At 48.2% G+C, this 24,917-nt stretch overlaps 1 protein-coding gene across 1 annotated transcript in view; it reads right to left on the reverse strand.

Annotated features, from left to right (window-relative positions):
• Positions 1–24,917, reverse strand: part of TNFRSF8 (TNF receptor superfamily member 8) — a 46,742-nt gene that overhangs the window by 6,132 nt on the left and 15,693 nt on the right. The window contains exons 6-11 of the mRNA XM_018059943.1: positions 21,765–21,917; positions 13,407–13,500; positions 12,980–13,125; positions 10,843–10,944; positions 10,656–10,709; positions 3,697–3,722 (exon numbers count right to left, since the gene is read on the reverse strand). Coding sequence (XP_017915432.1) covers positions 3,697–3,722; positions 10,656–10,709; positions 10,843–10,944; positions 12,980–13,125; positions 13,407–13,500; positions 21,765–21,917 — 575 coding nt within the window. The remainder of the gene's footprint in view (positions 1–3,696; positions 3,723–10,655; positions 10,710–10,842; positions 10,945–12,979; positions 13,126–13,406; positions 13,501–21,764; positions 21,918–24,917) is intronic.

A 24,917-nucleotide genomic window follows, 5' to 3' on the forward strand; every position in this document is an offset into this window, starting at 1 on the left:
GGACGGAGGAGCCTGGTAGGCTACAGTCCATGGGGTCGCAAAGAGTTGGACACGATTGAGCTACTTCACTTTCACTTTCTTTTCTTTCTTTACCACTAGTGCCCCCTGGGAAGCCCAACAAGTCTACAAGGCGGTTAATATCTCCCCATTTTACAGATCAGGAAACTGAGCACGTCATGTAACTTGCTCAGGGTTAGTTAGTAAGAGTCCGGCCAATGCTGGAGCCCCAGCGTCTCCCTTTGGAATCCATACGTGTTTGCTCAGTCTACAAGCATCAGCTCTAGGCCCACCCCAACTCCCCTGCTCCTGGGACAGCAGTCTTTTATGATCACACTAATGTACTAAAAAACAGATATGTTTCAGGAAAACATTGGTTTCGGTTTTGACCTTTCCATAAGTGCCAAGGAGAAGTGGTCTCATGAAATGTTCCAACATAAATACCATTTACCTTCAAGCTTCGAAAGGGAATAAGTTTGAATAATTCTGAAAATATAGTTACATAATCCTTCATATTCTTTTTAAAATAATTTGAAGTCTAAAAGACGGTAGTCTTAAAGAAGTTCCTATTTATGCACTGATCCGTGGGGCCAAAATGTATTTGATTCTCTTTGCTGTTGTTGTTCTTGTTGTTGTTGTTCAGTCGCTCAGTCATATCTGACTCTTTGTGACCCCGTGGACTGCAGCACACCAGGCTTCCCTGTCCTTCATCATCTCCCGGAGCTTGCTCAAACTCATGTCCATTGAGTCAGTGATGTCATCCAACTATCTCACCCTCTGTTGTCCCCTTCTCCTCCTGCATCCAATCTTCCCCAGCATCAGGATCTTTTCTAATGAGTCTTTGCATCAGGTGGCCAAAGTATTGGAGCTTCAGCATCAGTCCTTCCAATGAATATTCAAGATTGATTTTCTTTAGGATGGACTGGTTTGATCTTCTTGCAGTCCAAGGGACTTTCAAGAGTCTTCTCCAACACCACAGCACAAAAGCATTAATTCTTTCGTGATTAGCCTTTTTTATGGTCCAACTCTCCCATTCATACATGACTACTGGAAAAACCATAGCTTTGAGTAGAAGGACCTTTGTCAGCAAAGTAACGTCTCTGCTTTTTAATATGCTATCTAGGTTGGTCATAGCCTTTCTTCCAAGAACAAGCATCTTTTAATTTCATGGCTGCAGTCACCATCTACAGTGATTCTGGAGCCTAAGAAAATAAAGTCTGTCACTGTTTCCATTGTTTCTCCATCTATTTGCCATAAAGTGATGGGACCAGATGCCATGATCTTAGTTTTCTGAATGTTGAGTTTTAAGCCAGCTTTTTCATTCTCCTCTTTCATCTTCATCAAGAGGCTCTTCACTTTCTGTCATAAAAGTGGTGTCATCTGCATATCTGGGGTTATTGCTATTTCTCCCGGCAATCTTGATTCCAGCTTATGCTTCTTCCAGCCCAGCGTTTCTCATGATGTACTCTGCATAGAAGTTAAATAAGCAGGGTGACAATATGCAGCCTTGACGTACTCCTTTACCAATTTGGAACCAGTCTGTTGTTACATGTCCAGTTCTAACAGTTGCTTCTTGACCTGCATAAGGTTTCTCAAAACACAAGTAAGGTGGTCTGGTATTCCCATCTTTAAGAATTTTCCAGTTTGTTGTGATCCTTACAGTCAAAGGCTTTGGCATAGGCAATAAAGCAGAAGTAGATGGTTTCCGGGAATCTTGCTTTTTCTATGATCCAATGGATGTTGGCAATTTGATCTCTGGTTTCTCTGTCTTTTCTAAATCCAGCTTGAACATCTGGAAGTTCTTGGTTCATGTACTGTTGAAATCTAGCTTGGAGAATTTTGAGCATTGCTTTGTTACCGTGTGAGATGAGTGCAATTGTGCAGTAGTTTGAACATTCTTTGGCATTGCCTTTCTTTGGGATTGGAATGAAAATTGACCTTTTCCAATCCTGTGGCCACTGCTGAGTTTTCCAAATTTGCTGGCATATTAAGTGGAGCACTTTAACAGCATCATCTTTTAGGATTTGAAATAGCTCAACTGGAATCCCATCACCTCCACTAGCTTTGTTCGTATCTTACAAATCATTAAATACCTTTTTCATGAAACTTCTTGATATTGTAACAGCAACTCATCTGACCCAAGCATGTTTGAATGTGATCTCCCATGATTTGAAATTGAACCTGTATTGTGGTGCCATCTATTATGTTTAAAAATAGAGAATGGAGGCTTCCCTGGTGACTCCATGGTAAAGAATCCACCTGCCAACACAGGGGGCACAGGTTCAATCCCTGGTCCGGGAAGATTCCACATGCCACAGAGCAACTAAGTCCTGGCACCACAGCTACTCCAGCCTGCGTGCTCTAGAGCCTGTGCCCAGAAACAAGAGAAGCCACTGCAATGAGAAGCCCACGCACCACAACTAGAGAGCAGCCCTTGCTCACTGCAACTCAAGAAAGCCCGTACGTAGCGAGAAAGACCCAGCGCAGCCAAATAAAGAAATAAAACTTTTAAAATACTATTTAAAAAAAACGAATGGAAGAGCTGATAAGTGGGGGTGGGAAGTGGGCAAACCATCCATACCTGAGACCTGGTCATATGGTGTGTTTCGTCCTGCCCCCTCTCAGCTGTGGAAAGCAGGGCCGCTCCTCTCCCCACACCCCCTCACTGGTCCCTGCGCTGCCCCTGAGAGGCCAGCACAGAGCAGGGCCTGGCGAAGGACAGCCCACGCAGGATGCCCACAGGCTCGGTGGTAACATGTGCAAAGCCCCCGGCCCAGCGCCTGGCACAGCGAGAGCTTCGTAAAAGGCAGGTGGAGATGGCCTTGCTAGGAGGCAGCTCAGGGTAACAGCTCAGAGCACCAGCTTTGGAGTCACACACACCAGCCCTCAAATCCCAGCTGATCTATTTTCCAACTGCGGAATCACCTTTCCTGTCTGGGCCTCTGTTTCCTCTCCTATACAGCAGGACAACAGTACCAACCTCAGTGTGTTGCCAGGACAAACCGGAACAACTTGGGGAAAGCCAGATGCCTAGCTCACGGGAAGTGCTCCATGCACGCACATGTGCTCAGTCACGTCTGACTCTTTACGACCCCATAAAGTGTAGCCCGGCAGGCCCCTCTGTCCATGGGATTCTCCAGGCACGAGTACTGGAGTAGGTTGCCATTTCCTCCTCCAGGGGATCTTCCCGACCTAGGGATCAAACCTGCATCTCTTGCATTGCAGGCAGATTCTTTACCACTCCGCCACCTGGGAACACCAAGTGCTCCATACACGCTAGCTAAAGTTGCAAAAGTTTGTGCTACTGACTTGACACGCCAGCTTTGAGGATGAGACTCATGGAGGATTGAAGGACAAAGGGGAAAATGAACCCAACCTTCCCTCAAACCACACCTGGCACCCAAATGGTCAAAACCAGACCTGCCATCTGGCAGGCCCTTCTGGAAGTCCCCAGCGGGATGAGCCAGGAGCCGAGGCTGCCGTGGGGGTGGAGCTGCGCATCCCCGCCAGGGCCTGGCTGAGGCCCCACCGCGCTCAGAGCTCCCTGCGTGGGGCAGACCCAGCCTGAACTTGCAGGGGAATCTGCACCTGGGCCGTGGGGGACCCACCCAGTCACTGTCAGAACCAGAAGCTCTGATGGAGGAGGAATCATACGTATGGGCACAAAGCTGGGGTGGGGGCAAGGGAGAGGCTACTTACTATCGGGTTCCTCCCTGGCTTGGAATCTGCAAGGAGAAAAAGAGCAGTCACTTCACCAAGGGGCATCTGGCAGCTGCCTGGCCCTGCCCCACCCCACTGCAGGCAAGTGTCCCCTCCACTGCCCCCAGGGTGGAAGTTGGTCCTTCCTCAGACCTCACTCTGGAGAACAGTGGATGGGTTTCAGGCCCGGGGCACAGGGCCTCACTTCCCAGGGGCAGCCAGAGAACAGGGCAGTCATCTCTCTCCCAGCCACCAAGCCCCTCAGCACACCGGACCCCTCCCCTCCCACCCACTCCCACACATGCACAGGAGTGGTTCAGGACCAGCCGAAGAGGCTCTGGCAGGGTCAGAAGCTGCTGCCATCGCCTGGTGGCCGCCACGGGCAGAAGAGGCCAGAGCCCCTCGGAGCAACATGTGAAACTCAACCACACAGGAGGACCTCATGGTGATAGAGAGAGGGTGGTGGGTCCTGAGGATCCTTTCTGAGCCCTCGAGTCAGGCATGCCTAAAGCCAGATGGCCACAGAGCCCTTTAGGGGCTTTTCAACTGGAAAAGCTAGAGATGTTACCCAGAGACATGTCTACACCAGGGTGAGTCAGCTCCCAGGCACTGAGTCCTCTGGGAGCACAGCGCCCCTTATAATTCCAAGGGGACCACTTACAGGGTCTTGACTTTTGCTGTTTTAGGTGTGGACAGCTGACCAGAGAACTCGCATATGAAGAGGCCAGCAGGCTGAGTCACCCTGGAAACTCTGTCTGACCTCAGCTGCTCTGGGGAACCAGCCTCCTCAAATCCTAGCGGAAATGCACGCTGGGGGCCAACCAGCCATGATAAAACGACACGATGGGCAATTTGAACCTGCTGTGGAGACACCAGGTCACTTTGGGGGGACAATCTTCCATGTCCATTTTAAATGACCATCCGCAGGTAAAGTGTCTAAAGGGGAAATGGATCAGAATCTTGGTCAAAAGAAACACATGTGTAAAATGACACAATGCTCGATGACTGAGTTAACAGCAGAGCAGTCACCTTAGGAGGCTCGTGGGTCTCTCCCAAGAGGAAGCCACTGTCTAGTGCCCCAGCCAGCATTTTGAGAAATGTTGTCCAGCCTGAGGCACATTCTTTTAAATGAAGTCAGAGAAGCCGAATCTTTATCCTGTGAGAGTGAATTTTGAGTTCTGCAAATAGCCAACTGTCATTTGGCAGCGAGTCATTGAGGGGAGAAAGTATGTGATAAAGTAACAAGACAGAATAAACAAAAATGATAAAACACAGTCCTGGAGAGGATGTGGGTAAACAGGAACACAGCTGCTCATGCCCTGTGAACTGGTTCCCTCTTTCTCAAGAACCATCTGGCAGTGAAAACTTCACACACTTTGACTTAGTAATCCCTCTTTGGGGACACACCCTCAGGAAATAACTCGAAGGAAAGTAACCAGGCTGTGCACAGCAGTGGAGCCTATGATAAGCAAAAAACTGAAAACGAGCCAGATGCCAAACAAGGAAGCAGCTTAGCAGTCCTATGTCGGAGGCCTGCTTAGCCATGCAGCCCCAGCACAGACCTTCACCTCTCCCGGTCTTAGTTCTCTCCTTTGGAAAAGGGGCACCATCATGCCCCTTCAGAGGGTCTTTATGAAGATTAAATGAGATCTCAGAAGAGAAGGTGCCCAGGAATCAATCATGTTGAGAGCATATTCTTCTCTCTCATATGTTTTTGAGTTTCTGTAGGCTTTATTGGGATGAGTTAACAAAAATCAAGATTCCATCAACCATCGTTTCTTAATTTATAAACTCAGCAGAGACTCTGGTCCATATATGAAAGTGTGAAAATATTAGGCGCTCAGTCATGTCCGACTCTTTGTGACCACATGGACTATACAGCCCAGTCCACCAGGCTCCTCTGTCCATGGAACTCTGCAGGCGAGAATATGGAGTGGGTAGACATTCCCTTCTCCAGGGGATCTTCCCGACCCAGGGATGGAACCCAGGTCTCCCGCATTGCAGGCAGGTTCTTTACCATCTTAGCCCCCTGGTCCATATATGTGTACATATAAAACATAACACGTTTCAACATAAACAGAGTCCCACTGGAACATTTTGCCAGTTAACAGAAAGCCAATTTTCCCTTTCCCCAAATGTCTTCAAAATTGAGTCCCCACTGTTTACTTCTCGGTGGAACTAGTCCCTTGTGGCTAGGGACACTGGAGTTCTATCCTGTCTACTAAACAAAAAAATAATTGTTTTCAAGTTTTAATTTGAGAGCACATACTCTTGATAGGTTGTGATGGAAATGACACTGAACTCTTATGGTCTTCCTCCTCCAAACCCATGACTTCAGTCTAATCAGGACAAAAACACTAGACCAATTCCAACAGAGGATCATCCTATACCTTAACTGACGAGCACTCCTCAAAACTGCCACGGTCATCAAAAGCTAGGAGGGCCAGAAACTGTCAGAGGCCAGGGGAGCCTAAGGCACAAATGCAAAGTGGTGTCCTGGGTGGGGTCCTGGAGCAGAAGCATGCTAGGCAAAGCCAAGTAGACCTGAACAGAGTACAGGCTTCACATAATAGTAGTGAGTCGGTATTGCTTTTATTGTGACAAGCGTACTGCAGTAGAATAAGATGTTTATAATAGAGGAAATTGGGTGTGGGCTATATTTCCACTAACTTCTCAAATTTTCTGTAAGTCTAAAACTTTTCTTTAATGAAGTCTGTTTAGATTTTTTAAATTGAAACATTAAAAAGGGAAGGAGAAAAACAAAAAGGAAGGTGGCTAGAATGCTCTCTAGCACCAAGGGCCCCCAGGATACTCCCGCGGCTTGATACTCCATCACACCGAAAAGAAAATCAGCTTTCAATACCGTCTTTCAGAAACCAGCATAAAATAATGTCAAGGTGAAAAGGCAGAATCCAGATGGCGTCAACCTCGGCCTATAGCCATGTTACAACCTGCCTGTGTTCTTAATAAAGACGAGAACGAGCGGTGCCAACTGCAGAGGTCAGATTTCGTAAGGGCTTTTTCCCTCAAAAATGTTGCTTCAGTTCCCTGTCTTCATTCATTGGTAACCTTGCTTTTTTGGAATGATCGCAATCTTCTCACAAATGTGTCCAGCGTCCCAGGACACAAATCCAGGGACAAATTGGGCATTGGCAGCCCCCTCCACGCCCATAAAGAAGTGCTTGGCTTCCCAGAGCTGCTCAGAGGGCTGCTCAAGCCAAGCACGTGGGTTCTGACACCCAGGTTATGCATCCTTTCCATCCCTGTTGCTGTCTGCTGTCAGTTCCATCCCCTCTCTGGCCTGGGGTTCTGGCTGCTGTGGGAGGTGGAACAGACCCAAGGAAGGAGTTTGGCAACAGGCAGCCTTAAATTCCAGTCCAGGAAGGGGCAGGGAACTATTACAAGCTAGGCTGGGAACTTGGTAATGGAGTGCTCCAGGGAACCCCCTGGCGGTCCAATGGTTGGGACTCAGCACTCTGACTGCCAAAGGCTGGGGTTTGATCCTTGGTCAGAGAACTAAGGATCCCACAGACCGCACGGCCCAGCCAAAAAAAAGGAAAAAAAAATTTTCCTTCAATTAAAAAAAAAAAGACATTTAAAAAAGAGATGAGCCCCAAACACAGAAAGATGGAACCAAAAGCACACAGGAGCCAGCTTGAAGGGGCCCTCACTGGCCTCACCCGGGACAATTTGAACATCAAATTAAGTAACCACGACAGCAGAGTAAGAAAGGAACCACACATCCAGACAGACAGACGTGCAGAAACGGAGGAAAGGCTGATGATGCACCGGTTATTCACAGAGCCTCAAAGCACCTCCCCTCACCTTAGCAATGGCCACAGAGGAAAGAGGACTGCATGGTGGAGAAGGCTGGCAGACACCACGCTCATCCAGGGCTTCGGGTGAACATGCAGGGGGAGGGACAAAGGGAAAGCTGGCGGGGGGTGGCGATGGGGTGGATACCTCCCTCCAGAGTCAGGCAAACCCGGGGTGAGGGGCAGCCACAGAACCACTGATGGAATCTTCCAAGATGGCAAGGTCATGACCAGGAGGAGAAACTCAGACTAGAGGGGACAAAGACACAGTGGCCAAATGGAACAGGAGAGGCTGGACTGCATTCAAGGCATTGTTATCAGTGCACGAAGAAACTCGACTGGGGTCTGAGACCTAGCTGGTGGCGATACAGCAAAGCGAATTCTCTGATGTTGATGATTTCACTGCGGTTGTGTGAAATACACACTCAGGTATTCAGGGGTGGAAAAGCATGAAGTCAGTAACTTACTCTCAAATAATTCAGGAAAAATACGTTCACCGTACTTTTCTGTATGTTTGAAGTTGTTTCAAAACAAACAAAGCAATGTTTCCAACTTAAAACTGCCTGAAGTAACAGATAAAGTAATGATGACAGTGTCTTTTTAAATGAAGGGTTAAAAGACTTCCAGCGAGTGTTTTTCAACCAGGAGAGACGTTTCCCCTCCAGGGCACATGTGGGAGTACCTGGAGACATTGCTGGCTGTCACAGATGGGAGGTGCTGCTAGTATCTGGTGGATCTACAGACCAGGACTGCCTGGCATCCTGTAACACACAAGACAATCCCCACAGCAAAGAAAGATCCTGGGCAGGTGTCAACAGTGCCAGGGTACCCTTTATGCAAAAATCTAGCCAGCACCACCAACAAAATCCTGGTCAGTCGTACTGCTCATTAACCAAGTGGCCTTAGACAAGCTTCTTCATCTTCCCGTGCCTCAGCTTTCTCATCTGAGAAATGGGTATAACAGGCCTCTGGGAGGAATAAGATGAGAACACATGTGTGCTTATGGAGATGCTCATCCCCATTCAGGGATGGGGGTGAGCATCAAATAGGCACCTGTCCAGATCACTGCTAACCACACCTGGGGCTCCCTGAGCCCTGGAGTTCTGAGACCAGGAGGACTGAGGCCAGATTATTCCCACTCTGCTTGAGCTGGTGAGAAAGCTCGGGAGGGCACTTGCCGGACCCAGCACAGGGCCACTAAGAAGTGCGTGGCGGATACACAAAGGGGTGGACAAGCGCATAAAGACTCCTGCACCCCTCCAGCTCCCACTGCTCCCACCCTGCTCAGTCCACCCACATCTTCACCGTAAGTCACCTCCTTCCCTGGGAACCAGACCCCCAAGGACCCACCGGAAGCCAGTGTGCCAAGGTGGACACCACTGAGCCCAGGCTCAGTTCCTGGTAGGTCTGACTTTTTAAGAGAAGGTGCTTTTTGTCTTTTCTCTCTCTCTCTCTTTTTTCTTTGTATGTGTGTGACAAAACTGCTATCATGGAGGTTTGAAGAAAAAAATAAACTGACAGCAATGGAAACTCTAATACTAGAAAAATGTCAAGAAAGCAACAAACGCGGGTTTCAATGAGACACTGAGCCTGACAGCTCATGGAAAAAGGCTTGAAACTGTCAAAACACAAAAAGCCCCCTTGCGAAGAGAACACAAGCACCTGCTTGTGAAACTCATCAAACCCAAAACACGCCTCACGCGCTGTGTTCAGGGGCCAAGCCAGGAGCCAGGCTAGGGCAAAGCTTTCTGTGGGGCCCGGGGACGTGGGGGCGAGGAGGCCTGAGTTGACCGCTGGGTGTCAGGCTGGGCACTGGGTGGTGGACAACCCATTGTGGGGGTGGGGGGGTGAGGAAGAGGATAAAGGACTGAGACCTCTGCCAATGAGACCTGCCGGCTCCAGGACCAGTTCCTGAGTCTGGCCATGGCAACTACAGACAGTGTGGCCCTGGGTCTCGTCTCTTCATTATGAAATGAAGAGCATCACCCATTTCCCATGGAGCTTCTGGGTCTGTGAGACCATCATAGGACCCTGCCTTGAAACCAGAAAGGAAGCTCAAACCGTTTGTGTTTGCTCCTTCCCCTGTGGTCAGGGCTCATACACAGTAGGTGCTCAAACAATGCTTGTGGCATGTTGAGGAGGACCTTGTCCTGCCTTGAAAGATATCGTGCAGGGGAGAAGAAATACTTGGCACACAATGGCTGGGGTCCCCCCTCTTGTCCCCTGCCAGGTGAGAGCTGAGTCTGCTGCCTGGATGGGTGAGGCATGGAAGGCTGCCTGGAAGAGGTGGTCTGGAGGCTGGCCAGGGATCAGAGAGAAAAGTTCAGATCAACTGAGAACTCAGGAAGGCCTGGACTCCTGGTGAGAAAAAAGGCCCCAGACACAGGGGAGCTGTCAGCAAACAGCAGCCACAACCTGCAAATGCTGACTGCGCGCAGGCTCTGCACACAGCGCTTAAGGGCCCCAACACAACGGACCCACACACCCACTCTCTGAATTAGACCCCATCTCCAAGGCAGCGCTAGTGCTAAAGAACCCAGCTGCCAATGCAGGAGACAGAAGAGACATGGGTTCGATCCCTGGGTCAGGAAGATCTCCTGGAGGGAGGGTATGAATCCTATGGACAGGGAGCCTGGCAGTCCATAGGATCACAGTCGGACACGACTGAGTGACTTGGTACAGATGAGGAAACTGAGACACAAAGGAATTAAGTGATTCACCCAAAGTCATGTAGCTCATAGTGCGGAATCAGGACTGTAGCCCTGTTAGCCTGCTCCCCCCACCCCAACCCTTACACCCTGGGCACCAGCAGGAGGGAAGGGGGTGGGGGAAATGACAAGGAGACTGGGAAGGAGGGACAGAGAGAAGAGGGGAAGGGAAGGCCTCTCCTGAGGGCACGGCCGAGGAGAGAATTAAGGACAAGGTGAATTTTTGAAGCTTCGGGCCCAGACCGCATCCGACGCAGAAGGGAACATGTCACAGTTTCCACCCACATTATATTCCCATCACATACGAGGTTGCACAGAAAGGAGGAGCAGCTTGTGGGAACCCCCCCACACAGAGGGAGCCCCAAGGGAGTTCTGGCCCACCGTGCAGAGCTGCGGTGTAGCCGCACCCAGCCCTTTTGGACCCCTGGACACTCACCCACAGGCTCCAGCGTGGGCCGGAAGGTCTGGACTGGGTAGCACAGATGCAGCTCTGAAATGACAGCAGCAGGAGGACTGGGGTGCCAGCCTCAAAGAGTCTCAGCGGGCAGGATGGGAAAAGGACCCAGGCCGGGCCAGCACAGGGCACCCTGCCCTCCCAGGGCCCCAAGGATACATGCACTTACTCTGTCCAATCCACTTCCTGCAGGCCCTCTGGTGGCACAGGACGAAGGAGCTGAAGCTGACGACCACCGCCAGTATCAGAATCACCCAGAAGAGCACAGGTCCTGAAACACAGGGGTGCCCTGCATTCTCACCCTGACATCCTGGCATGGGGCCAGGGGCCCTACAGCAACCACACAGCACAGCCCTCACCCCAGACTGCTTCCTCCTTCTGGACACAGACTCCACTGTTGCTGACAGGACCTGGTCCTTTCCCAAGCCAGAAGAGAAACCCAGACCCTGTCTATAGCTATCTGGTCCAGCCCTCACCCACCTGTCCTTTCTCGCCTGGCTCTGGGAAGCCCATGGGGAGCTGAAGAGTTGAAGGATGCACAAACCATTGCTAAAGGGGGAGAAACAGAGAGGTCAAGGAGGCAGAATGAAGAGGGAATTGAGGTCCAATAGGATGAGCTCAGGGGACTGGGGAGGAAGGCAAGCGTGATGCCCAGTCCCGGGCGGCTGGCAGACAGAGCAATCAAGAGGGTGAAGTTAGGAGTCTGGCACAACTCCCGGCCCCTCCTCTAGACTGGAAACTCCACAAGGGCAGGCACAACATCTACTCCACACATAAGCACACTCAGCAAGTGCTTCTTGAATGAGGAGTCAAAAGCCCTATGCCATGGGCACCATGACCATCTCCATTTTACAATGGAGGGAAGCTGATGTTTGCAAAGATTAACAGGCCCAAGGTCACCCAGAGGGTAGAAATTATAGCTCAGGCCAGGCCAGCACAACTCTAGAGCCCACACTGTTAACCACTATCTGGATATATTTCATTATCTCTTAGTACTTAACTTGCCTCTTTTTTTTTTTTTTTTTGGCCCCTTTGTCACTTATGAAAATCAACATATAGTTATTATTTTTTAAAATCCATGTTTAGGTGCTGAAAAAGTAGCATGTACCCAATAGCTTCCCTGGTGGCTCAGTGGTAAGGAATCCACCTGCCAATGGAGGAGACGCTGATTCTCTCCCTGGGTCGGGGAAGGAGAAGGAAATGGCTACCCACTCCAGGATTCTTGCCTGCATGGGGTCGCTGAGAGTCGGACATGACTGAGAGACTTCACTTTCACTTTTCACTTGCATGCATTGGAGAAGGAAATGGCAACTCACTCCAGTGTTCTTGCCTGGAGAATCCCAGGGACGGGGGAGCCTGGTGGGCTGCCGTCTATGGGGTCACACAGATTTGAACACGACTGAAGCGACTTAGCAGCAGCAGCAGCAAGAATGACTTACCGAACGAACAATAACAACACGTACCAGATAAGTGCTTCTCAGACATTCCTGTGGCTATGAATCTTCTGGGGACCATGTTAAAATGCAGAGTCTGATTCAGTTGGCTGGGGGAGGCTGGTAATTTGCTTTTCTAACAAGTTGTTAAACTGCCAAATCCAGGACCTCTCAGAGGGCTGGCTGAGCACTATCGCCGCCTAGTGTCCAACACTAGAACTGCAAGTCCTTAAAATCGCACGCCGGGAGCCGGTAATGCCCGGGTATATCATTCTTTGCTTACTGCCCTTTGAGGTACACGCTGTTACAACGTTAAAAGGTGAGAAAGCTGAAGCCCAAAGTAAGTAAGAAACTAGTCAAGATCATGAGGTAGTGGTAGTTTGGTCACACAGTCGTGTCCGACTCTTGTGACCCCATGGACTGTATGTAGCCCACCAGGTTCTTCTGTCCATGGAATTTTCCAGGCAAGAATACTGGAGTGGGTTGCCATTTCCTTTTCCAGGGCATCTTCCTGACCCAAGGATTGAACCCGCATCTCCTGCACTGCAGGCAGATTCTTTACCACTGAGCCACCAGGGAAGCCCAGTCAAGGTCATGAGATTAGTTGCCAAATATTTCGTGAGTAGCAATTATGGGCCATGGAGAAGAAGCTGAGAATAAAATCCCTGCTCAGAAGAATCAAGGAATCATCTCTAGCAAGTGACAGAGCCACAGCTCCAGATCAAGAAGCCGAAGACCTGGGGTCAACTTTGTTCCCAGGACTTCCCAAGCCCCACTCTTCCTCCCCACCAAGTGATGCTGTTGCCCATTGAGAAGCCTCCCTCCTTGTGGTCCCCAGGGAGGAAGGCCCTGCTTCGTGGGGGTGATCATTACCTGAAACCAGAGCCGGCTTTCCCGTGGAGGAGAAGGAGATGGGAGCACTGGTTGAGACCAGGGTGTCCTCCCAGGTGTGGGTGACACCCGCTTCATGCTCCTTACCGGTCAGGGAGTCAGCCAGGGAGACCAAGGAGGGGGTGGGGCTGCAGAGAGAGAGGCCAGAGGTAAGACAGATGACTGAGATGGAAACAGAGGTCTGCGACCCCAGCTCCTCTGCCAACAGTCTCCGCCAGGCACTTCGAGGGCAGGGCCTGGGTTTCTAGGCCTTCTGGCCTTCCACGGTGCCAGCACAGACATAGACTCACATTCTCCAAAATGACCTGCGGGCTTGGCCTAGGGATCAAGCCCAAGCTCCACTGCCATCCCTAGCCGGCTGCCCCCACCCCCAGGCAGGGCCGGTGAAGAGAGAGGCCCAAGGAGTCACCTGGTAGGCGCCCCACGGTCCTCTGGGCTGGTGTTGCAGTCAGGAGGGCTCCCCAGTCCAGGTGGCTCATAGGTGGTGCCTGTCTCAGCCATACCTGCAGGGAGTGGGTTAGAAAGAGTGGCAAGACAGGATGCTTGGGGCTGGTGCCCTGGGATGACCCAGAGAGATGATATGGGGAGGGTGGTGGGAGTGGGGTTCAGGGTTGGGAACTCATGTACACCTGTGGTGGATTCATGTCAATGTATGGCAAAACCAATACAGTATTGTAAAGTAAAAAAATAAAATTAAAAAAAAAAGAGGGAGGGGACATATGTATCCCTATGGCTGATTCATGTTGAGGCTTGACAGAATCAACAAAATTATGTAAAACAAGTATCCTTTAATTTATAAATAAATAAATAAATAAAAAGAAACAGTGGCAAGGATGGTTACCAAAGGGAAAAGCAGGGAGGGAGGGATAAACTGGGAAATGGGATTAACAGATATACACACTATTATATATAAAAGAGATAAATAACAGGGACCTACTGTATAGCAAGGAGCTATATTTAATATCTTGTAAATCAACTGTGCTTCAAATTTTTAAGTTAAATTTTAAAAAAATCAGTGCCAAAGAGTCTGACGCATCAGGACTGGTGACTTCCGGGGAGGCAGCACCATGGGGCCGGAAGGACACGGCAGCCGGACAGACCCATCTGTGTCCTGGCTGTCTCCTTGCTTCCTCCCTCTCTGCTCCCTTCCCTCCAAGCAACAACTCTTTACTGAGCACCTGCTGCGTGCTGGGAATTGCGACAGAGCTGTGAGCAAAACAGAAAAGATTTGCACTCCTGGGGGCCAACCAGCTGGTGGGGTTCACAGACTCGGTGTCACATGAAGGCAGATGGGGGTCCCTATAATGGCAGGCTTGATCTCATCTCACTAGGGAGATGAGGAGGGAGGTGTTAGCATGTGAGTGGGAGCGGGAGTTTCTAAGCAGAGGAAACAAAAGGTGGGGAAACCCCGGAGATGGGAAGGAGGAGATGGAGTCATCAAAGAAGCAGCGATGACCCCAGTGCCCATCCGATGATAAAATGTAGTATCTCTGAATGCTGGAATACTGTATGGCAATAAAAGAAATGAAGTACTAACACAGCTGGGAGCTTCCCTGGTAGCTCGGACGGTGAAGAATCTGCCTGCAATGCAGGAGACCCAGGTTCGATCTCTAGGTCGGGAAGATCCCCTGGAGAAGAGAGTGACTACCCACTCCAGTATTCTTCCCTAGAGAATCCCATGGACAGAGGAGTCTGGCAAGCTATAGTCCATGGGGTGGCAAAGAGTCAGACACCACAGAGTGACTAAGCGTATTAAAACAGCTACAGCATGGATGAACTTCAAAAGCTCAGTGAAAGAAGCCAGACACAGAAGAATACATCTTATGGAAATATCCCCGAAAAGTTAATCTAGAGTAACAGAAAGTAATTTCCAGGCCAGAATACTGGAGTGGATTGCCATTCCCTTCTGCAGGGGATCTTCCTGACCCAGGGATCGAACCCACATCTCTCAAGCTTCCTGCATCGGCAGGCGGGTTTTTTACCACCAGCACCACCTGGGTAGCTATGAGTATTTGTGTACAAGCTTTTGCAAAAACATAATTTCACTTCACTTGAGTACCTAGGAAGGGGAAGGCTGTGTCACTGTGCTGACAGAATGCCTTTGAGGACCAGTTCAAGCACAGTCACTTCTGATCTGACCCAGCCACCCCTTCTCACAGACAGAGAGAAAGACAGAGCCAGAGCTCCAACCAGAAATCAGGGCTCCCGAGTCCCAGCCTGGAGCACTTTTCATAGGACCGCACTGCCTCCTACTGGTGACTGAGCATTTTCTTACAAGTTTATGATTAACTGTTTCACTAGGGCAGAAGGAAATGGCCCACATTTGAAGTAGGTCCAGCCCGGCTACTAACCCTCTCCACTCCCATGTTCCTGGTGGGGTGGGGGGGCACCCCTTTCCTTAAGTGATACAAAGAAAACCTCCCACCTGCCCATGCTTCTCTTATAAAAAGCTCTCGTTATGCCTCTCAGATTTTTCCTGATTTTAATATTTTGAAGAGAAAGTAAGGCCAGGATTAATTTTCTTCTTGGATTAGTAGGGTCCTGAGGACCTGCCTCCTGAGAAACCTATACGCAGGTCAGGAAGCAACAGTTAGAACTGGACATGGAACAACAGACTGGTTCCAAATAGGAAAAGGAGTATGTCAAGGCTGTATATTGTCACCCTGCTTATTTAACTTCTATGCAGAGTACATCATGAGAAATGCTGGGGTAGATGAAGCACAAGCTGGAATCAAGATTTCCGGGAGAAATATCAGTAACCTCAAATATGCAGATGACACCACCTTTATGGCAGAAAGTAAAGAACTAAAGAGCCTCTTGATGAAAGTGAAAGAGGAGTGTGAAAAAGTTGGCTTGAAGCTCAACATTCAGAAAACTAAGATCATGGCATCTGGTCCCATCACTTCATGGGAAATAGATGGGGAAACAGTGGAAACAGGGTCAGACTTTATTTTTTGGGGCTCCAAAATCACTGCAGATGGTGACTGTAGCCATGAAATTAAAAGACACTTACTCCTTGGAAGGAAGGTTATGATCAAACTAGATAGCATATTAAAAAGCAGAGACATTACTTTGCCAACAAAGGATCCATCTAGTCAAGGCTATGGTTTTTCCAGTAGTCATGTATGGAAGTGAGAGTTGGACTGTGAAGAAAGCTGAGCATCGAAGAATTGATGCTTTTGAACTGTGGTGTTGGATAAGACTCTGCAAGGAGATCCAACCAGTCCATCCTAAAGGAGATCAGTCCTGGGTGTTCATTGGAAGGACTGATGCAGAAGCTGAAACTCCAATACTTTGGCCACCTCATGCAAAGAGTTGACTCACTGGAAAAGACCCTGATCCTGGGAGGGATTGGGGACAGGAGGAGAAAGGGACAACAGAGGATGAGATGGCTAGATGGCATCACCGATTCGATGGACATGAGTTTGGGTAAACTCCGGGAGTTGGTGATGGACAGGGAGGCCTGGTGTGCTGCGATTCATGGGGTTGCAAAGAATCGGACACGACTGATTGACTGCACTGAACTGAGGAACCCTCTGCTTTTTGGAGGTTTTCACATAGACAGTAGGAGATGGCAGGGAGGTTCAAGAGGGAGGGGGCATACCTATATGACCAATTCATGTTGATACATGGCAGAAACTTCCCTGGTAGCTCAGACAGTAAAGCATTCACCTGCAATGTAGGAGACCCAGGTTTGATCCCTGGGTCAGGAAGATCCACTGGAGAAAGAAATGGCAACCCACTCCAGTATCCTTGCCTGGAAAATCTCATGGACAGAGGAGCCTGACAGGTTATAATCTGTGGGGTTGCAAAGAGTCGGACACAACTGACTGACTCACACACACACACACACACACACACATACACACACAGCAGAAACCAAAACAATATTGTAGAGCGATTAAAAATCAGCAAATTAGGACTTCCCTAGTAGCTCAGTGGTAAAGAATCTGCCTACCAATGCGGAGACATGGGTTGGATCTGGGAGGATCCCACAGGCCGCGAAGCAAATAAGCCCATGCACCGTAACTACTGAGCCTATGCTCTATAGCCCACGAGTCACAACTACTGAAGCCAACGCGCCCTAGAGCCCGTGCTCTGCATCAGAGAAGCCACTGCAGTATGCCCACGTACGCAACTAGACAGCAGCCCCCACCCCCCCGCAACTAGAGAGCGGCCCCCACCCCCCCCCGCAACTAGACAGCGGCCCCCACTCCCCGCAACTAGAGCAAAAGCCCTGCAGCAACAATGGCCCAGCACAGCCAAAACTAAATAAACAGAATTATTTCTTTTTTAAAAAGTAAATTAAAAACATTAAAAAAAAAAAAAAAAGACGCTGTGTCTTTCCATGTGGTCACCAGACCATTACCTGAATTAGTTGAAGCCTGGAGACCTTGGGCTATGAGAAAGATAATGCAATTGTTATGATAATTTCTACCTGTATTTGAGATGTCCTGGGGATTCAGTGAGAGTTGACTTGGAGAGGACTGGAGGAGCTCTTTTGCTCAAGAACACTAACTGTAGCTACACCCAGGAAACAATGGAAACAGTGACAGAATTTATTTTCTTGGGTTTAAAAATCACTGCAGCTGGCGACTGCAGCCATGAAATTAAAAGACGCTTGCTACTTGGAAGAAAAGCTATGACAAACCTAGACAGCATATTAAAAAGCAGAGACATCACTTTGCCAACAAAGCTCCATCTAGTCAAAGCTATGGTTTCTCCAGTAGTAGTCATGTATGGATGGGAGAGTTGGACCATAAAGAAGGCTGAGTGAGTGCTGAAGAATTGATGCTTTCGAACTGTGGTGTTGGAGAAGACTCTTGAGAGTCCCTTGGACTGCAAGGAGATCCAACCAGTCAATCCTTAAGGAAATCAGTCCTGAATATTCGTTGGAAGGACTGATGCTAAAGCTGAAGCTCCAATACTTCGGCCACCTGATACGAAGAGTTGACTCATTGGAAAAGACCCTGATGCTGGGAGGGATTGGGGGCAGGAGGAGAAGGGAGAGACAGAGGATGAGATGGTTGGATGGAATCACCAACTCAAAGGACATGAGTTTGAGCAAACTCTGGGAGATGGTGATGGAAAGTCTGGTGTGCTGCAGTCCATGGAGTTGAAAGATTTGGACACAACTGAGTGATTGACTGAATACCATCACCAGTTAGCACCCTCTGACCTCCCTTCAAGGCAGCCTCCCTTCTAAGGCAACCTGCAACAGAATCCAGCAATAGAAATGCTTTCTTTCCTCTAAGCAGAGAAACTGGGCCCAGCACTCCTGGGTGCCTCTCATCCCTTCTCTGTATGTATTTACCATAACCTCTCCATAACCTTCCTCCTTCCTCCATGAGTTACTGATTCTCCCCTTTTTTCCTCCTTTGGATCTGAAGGTCAACAGAAGACATCATTTAGTCCCTACTTAATCTGCCTGTGTTCTCTGGAAAAGGCTCACTGGAAAGTGGGGCTGGGGGGAGGGAGAGGGAGCAGGAAGGAACCTGCCTGCTCTTAGACCCATTTAGAAACTTAAAAAAAAAAAAAGATATTGTCTATCAGACTTAAATACTTCTCTTTAAATCCAAACACCTGATCCTTAGGCCAGTTAAAGAAGAACGGTCTTAGCATCAAGGTCAAATGGAATTTTTTTCCCATACACCCACAAAGTGCTTAAAATTAGATGAAGTTTTCATCTTCATACTTGAGCTGTACATTTTTTGTCAGCTTTTTATTTTCCCTAGAGTTTTCAATTGCCTTTTTTCTTTTCTGTTGATGAAAAAATAATGTGCCTTCACCATATTCTCAAGTTGTTCAACTCTACTACTCCTGAAATTGACCGCCATCCTAACTTCTATTCCTGTAGACAATTCCCTGGCACCCCTCACGTTCCTGCTCTGATGAGGCTCAACCAGATGTTGTCATGTCTTTAGCACCGGTGTCATTCTGGGACTTCCCTTCTCTTCTCTCCTGGGATGGAGCCACTGTTTTCTAGATTCATGGCTTTTCTTTTTTGCCCCTCATTTAACTGGATTACATCGTCAAGTAACTTTCTAAGAAAGGATACATGGGGTTGTGAGGAAGCAGACTGCCCTTTTATGTCTGAAAATGCCTCTCTTGTTTTTGCCATGCTGTGTGGCTTGCAGAATCTTAATTCCCTGACCAGGGATTGAACTTGGGCTCCTTCAGTGAAAGCTCTGAGTCCAAACCACTGAACCACCAGGGAATTCCCTGAAAATATTTTTAATCTGCTTTCAAACATAATTGCATTTAAGCTAAAAAAAATTATCCGGTCAACTAGGAAGGAGCTGGTGTGGTCCAGTGGAGAGCACTTGGGGTGACTCAGGATCTCTGTGTCCCAGCTCTACCTCTGGCTCTACGCATGGTTCCCTCAACCCGTGAAAAGAGGTGGCTGGGTCAGATCACAGGTGGCCAGCTTTGATCTGACCCGCAAAGACATTCTGTGTAGGCCAGCACAATGCCCAGGCATCCCTCTCCTAGGTATTTACCCATGAAATGAAAATGCATGTCCACACAAAGACCCATACATGAACATTTGTAGCTGCTTTATTCAGGGTAGCCCTAAACTGGAAACAAGCCAGATGTCCATCAGCTGGTGGATGGATAAATAAATGGTGGTACATCTGTTATGCCAGGCTTCCCAGGTGGCGCTAGTGGTGAAGCGTCCGCCTGCCAATGCAGGAAGACTCAAGAGACTCAGGTTTCATCTCTGAGTTGGGAAGGTCCCCCGGAAAAGGAAATGACAACCCACTCCAGTATTCTTGCCTATAAAATCTCAGGGATAAAGGAATCTGGCAGGCTACAGTCCATGGACTTGCAGAGTTGGATGTAACTAGGCAGGCACGTGTGCACATCCATTATGTCTAGACGTGGGTACTCTTCATTCATCCTGCTTTGCTCTTGGTAGGTCATTTCAATCTAAGTCTCATTGTGAGGTTGCCAAGAGACTGCCTACTCTGGAAGGATGACCGGGTCAGGGCACCACCACATGTCCCCATCCACAGGCCCTGGAAACCGACTCTCCAGCAAGAATAAGAAAAAGCAAAGGCAGTCAAGAAACGCCTCCTTTCTTCTGCAGTGGTCCTCTTGCGCCCTCTATTGTCATATACTAGAATCACACTCACAAGGAGAAAATGCTTGAAAAGGCTAATCTCTTACTGCACAGCAAGGGTTCATAGGTAAATGGGGGCCTGAGAGGCAACAGATTGGTAACAAGCACACTTTCTAAAAGTCATTTCTGGTCTTCTACTTTCTTACTGTTCCTTCTCCATTGCCTTATGTTATCACTCTGTGGTTGTAACTTCTCGAATTTTTCTGTGGACACTATTTTCTCTTCCATTCCTGGGTTCATCATTGCTTCACTGGTAGTAAGTTTTTCTGTTTGTGTATCTTGTTATTTTCCTTCATACTGCTGTTTTTCCTTATAAGTCTGAAGATGTATACTTCTCATTCATATTTATTTAGAAAGAATAGTGCTGAATATTCCAGCAGCAGGTGGAGTTTCTTCTACTGCGCTATTAGTGTGTCCTTTTCACCATGGCTCTCTTCTCTTAGCAGGAGGTCTGCCTGGGGACTCTGGGATCATGGGTGGGGAGTGTGAGCTGGAAGGCTTTCACTCAAGGTGACTGGGCAGGAATAGCCTACTGACAGGGTGTACTTCCAAAGACACAAGCAAAGAGGGCTTTGCACCAGAGTGTCCAATACCTAGTTATCCCCAGATAGTCCTTCAGTGTCGTTAGACAAAAATTTGATCATTTTCAGCAGGCTATAAAAACTCAGGCACCATCTCTCAGACTGGTCAGAGCCCATGGTATATCATTGCTGCATGTTTTCTCATTGTTGTTACATTCATGAATTGTTTTGATTGCACTTTGGTTGGTTGGTTTTGCATTGTTGGTGGTTTACTTTCTAGTCGTATCCAACTCTTGTGACCCCATGAACTGTAGCCTGCCAGGGTCCTCTGTCCATGGAATTCTCCAGGCAAGAACACTGGATGGAGCTGGTTGCCATTTTCTTCTCCAGGGGATCTTCCCGACCCAAGAATCATAGCTGGGTCTCCTGCATTTCAGGCAGATTGTTACACATTTTTAATTTTTATGTTGGAGATGAAGTTGTAGCTTCCTGCACATTCTAATTCTCTGCTCCACCCCCATCCTTCATTTTACTTACCTGGTCTGAGCCCAGAGCCTCCCTGGGGGTCTTATGAGCAGGTTACCCTCACTTTTCTGCCAGCCTCAAGGAGTGAATTCTCAGGTGGGTTTTCCTCTCCTTGCGTTTCATTTGTTGCCACCCTGCCATCTGTTTTCCACCTTCTAAAAAATCGCTGACCTCTCTCATCTGCTGATGAACTCTTTTTTGTTTGTTATTTTGTCTGCTGTCGAGGGTTTATATTTTTTTTCATCTGGCGAATGTCCACCATTTGAATTGGAAGCTTCCTCATAGGTTTATATTGATCTATCTTGAGTCAATAAAACAACCTTGCAAGCAAGTCAAGATTTTACCAGCCCAATAATTTCAAGGAGAAGAATAACAAAATTTTTAAATAATTTAAAACAATCCTTAGAAACTCTTGCCAAAATGCCAAGTTTTGATTTTTTACCATTTCCTGGATCTAACTATTCAAAGAGAAGCCATAGCCCAGATCCGACCTAGTCAATAGCTAGGAATGAAGGCCCTTGGTTGGTTGGAAGAGGGGAGAGGCACGGCTGTAGGGACACAGAGCTCAGCCCCTTGGTTGGGGATGTGAACTGCTTACCCTGGAGCTTGGTGACCATCCCTGGTGGGCAGTTGGGGCGGGTGACGCAGCGGGCACAGGAATTGGTGACTGGCGTGGCACAGAACATGCCAGGTTGACACTCACAGACTCGGGAAGAGTTCCATGTGCAAGGTGTCTTCTCCACGAGGCCATCTGGGGGACAGAGAAGGGTCCCAAGGAAGGACTGGAATGAAGAGGGCAGGAATCCAGAGAACCCCCGGAGGGCAGAGACGGATATGCCCAGGAACACGTGCTTATCTGATTATTCTGTTGAGTAGATCTTTTGGTGCAGAAAGTAACTATGCTGAATGAAAGAAGTTGGCTAAAAAAAGGTGCATATAGGGACTTCCCTGGCAGTCCAATGGTTAGGACTCCGTGCTTCCACTGCAAGGGGGCACAGGTTCGATCCCTGCTCAGGGAACTAAGATCCTCCATGCCGTTCAGCACAGCCAAAAAAAGAGTCTATGCTCTATAATTCTGTTTATAGGAAAAGCCAGAAAATGCAAACTCTTTCACAGTGACAGCATACCAAATGCCTAGGAATGGAAGTAGGGACAGGGAATGGTGGGAGGGATAGTAAGGAGCTTAAGGAACCTTTTGGGAGGTGGACAGACAGTTCATTATCTTGATTGTGGTGATGGTTTCACAGCCACACACGTCTCAAAATTTATCAAACTGCACACTTTAAACATGTAACTTTTATTGTATATCAACTGTATCTATCTGTATTTAGTATGTCAACTGTATCTATCTGTATCTAGTATGTCAACTGTATTTATTGTATGTATCTGTATCTAGTAATTTACTATTACTATCTGTAATAGTAAAGCTATTAAAAGAAAAATCCCCTCCAAAAAAACATTTTTTTAAGAAAATAATTCAACTTGGGGTGAGTGAGCATGGGTAAAGATGAGCCAAGACTGGCCATGACTTGATAATTCTTTAAAATTGGGTGATAGTTCATAACCACTTCTGATTCTCTCTACTTCTGAGGATGTTTGAAAATTCTAATGATGAAAAGTGGGGTTTTCTCCAAAATAAAAAGAAATTGTTAGTGGTTTTATAAAATACAAAGTGTGACAATGCATTTATACATGTTTAGGGATATTATGACCAACCTAGATAGCATATTCAAAAGCAGAGATATTACTTTGCCGACTAAGGTCCGTTTGTCAAGGCTATGGTTTTTCCAGTAATCCTGTATGGATGTGAGAGTTGGACTGTGAAGAAGGCTGAGCGCTGAAGAATTGATGCTTTTGAACTGTGTTGTTGGAGAAGACTCTTGAGAGTCCCTTGGACTGCAAGGAGATCCAACCAGTCCATTCTGAAGGAGATCAGCCCTGGGATTTCTTTGGAAGGAATGATGCTAAAGCTGAAACTCCAGTACTTTGGCCACCTCATGCGAAGAGTTGACTCATTGGAAAAGACTCTGATGTTGGGAGGGACTGGGGGCAGGAGGAGAAGGGGATGACAGAGGACAAGATGGCTGGATGGCATCATGGACTCGATGAACGTGAGTCTGAGCGAACTCTGGGAGTTGGTGATGGACAGGGAGGCCTGGCGTGCTGCGATTCATGGGGTCGCAAAGAGTCGGACACGACTGAGCGACTGAACTGAACTGAACTGAGGGATATTCTGCATGCTTTATTAATGGGTGAAAATAGAATTACTGTATCAGTGGATTAGATAAACGCAATTTGCTCAATAAAGACATTGGTGGGATAGTTAGAGGCTGAGAAGCCCTGCATGATAAAGACAAGGGGCTGCACTATTAATTATAATATTGTATTAACATAACCAAGCCTGTTTGAGGCAGTGTTTCTAGCACTGGATCCAGATTAACTCAGGTTAACCTATTTAACTCTCAGAACACCCCTCTGAAAGAGTCTCTTATAATGTCCATTTTACTGATGAGGAAACAGGCCCAGAGAGGTTAAGAAAGTTGCTTGAGTTTATAAGCTTTCAAGCAGTAGAGCCAAGATTTGACCCCAGGCACTTGGGCTCTACTCCACAGCCTCGCAGGGCTTCATTTACGCAACTTGAAGGAATTCTGGGGCCCAGAGTCATCTCTTTATTTCCTCATCTGACACAGCAGCTGTGATAGATTATATTTTTTCCAGGAATGGCCACAGCAATAGCTTTCGGTCTGTCTGCTCTTCCAGAGCTTGGCCACTTACTCATCCAAAAACTCGACTCTTTTCCCCTTCCATGACTCCAGGGGGAACCTGTTCCCCGGCCTTCAGAGGCAGAATGCAGTGGAAGTTACGCCATGTAATTTCTGAAAGTGTGTTGGTTGCTCAGTTGTGTCTGACTCTTTGCGACCCCATGGACTCTAGCTCGCCAGGCTTCTTTGTCCATGGATACTCCAGGTGAGAGTGCTGGAGTGGGTGCCATTCCTTCTCTGGGGGGTCTTCCCGACCCAGGGATCGAACCCAGGTCTCCTGCATTGCAGGCAGATTCTCTACCTTCTGAGTAACTTTTGAAGCTGGGTCATAAAAATGAGTATGGTTTCTATTCTACTACCAACTCATCTTTGGGTTCAGCACCCAAGTTCAGTTCGGTTCAGTTCAGTCACTCAGTCGTGTCCGACTCTTTGCGATCCCATGAATCGCAGCACGCCAGGCCTCCCTGTCCATCACCATCTCCCGGAGTTCACTCAGACTCAAGTTCATCGAGTCCGTGATGCCATCCAGCTATCTCATCCTCTGTCATCCCCTTCTCCTCCTGCCCCCAATCCTTCCCAGCATCAGAGTCTTTTCCAATGAGTCAACTCTTCACATGAGGTGGCCAAAGTACTGGAGTTTCAGCTTTAGCATCATTCCTTCCAAAGAAATCCCAGGGCTGATCTCCTTCAGAATGGACTGGTTGGATCTCCTTGCAGTCCAAGGGACAATAGTCTTCTCCAACACCACAGTTCAAAAGCATCAAAAGCACCAGCACCCAAAGGAAGCCCAAATAGCAGCCGACATGAAAAGGATCTGAGGGCATCAAACCCAGACCCATGAATGAAGAATGTTCATATGATTCCAGCTCTCAAGCTTCAGGTTTTCCAACTGAAACCTCAGACCTCATGCAGCAGACACCAGCTGGCCCTCTGGCATCACATCTGAATTCTGACCCACAGACTCCACGACTACAATGAATGGTTTGCTT

The sequence above is a fragment of the Capra hircus genome, chromosome 16 (assembly GCF_001704415.2).
Source record: "Capra hircus breed San Clemente chromosome 16, ASM170441v1, whole genome shotgun sequence".
Classification (NCBI taxonomy): domain Eukaryota; kingdom Metazoa; phylum Chordata; class Mammalia; order Artiodactyla; family Bovidae; genus Capra; species Capra hircus.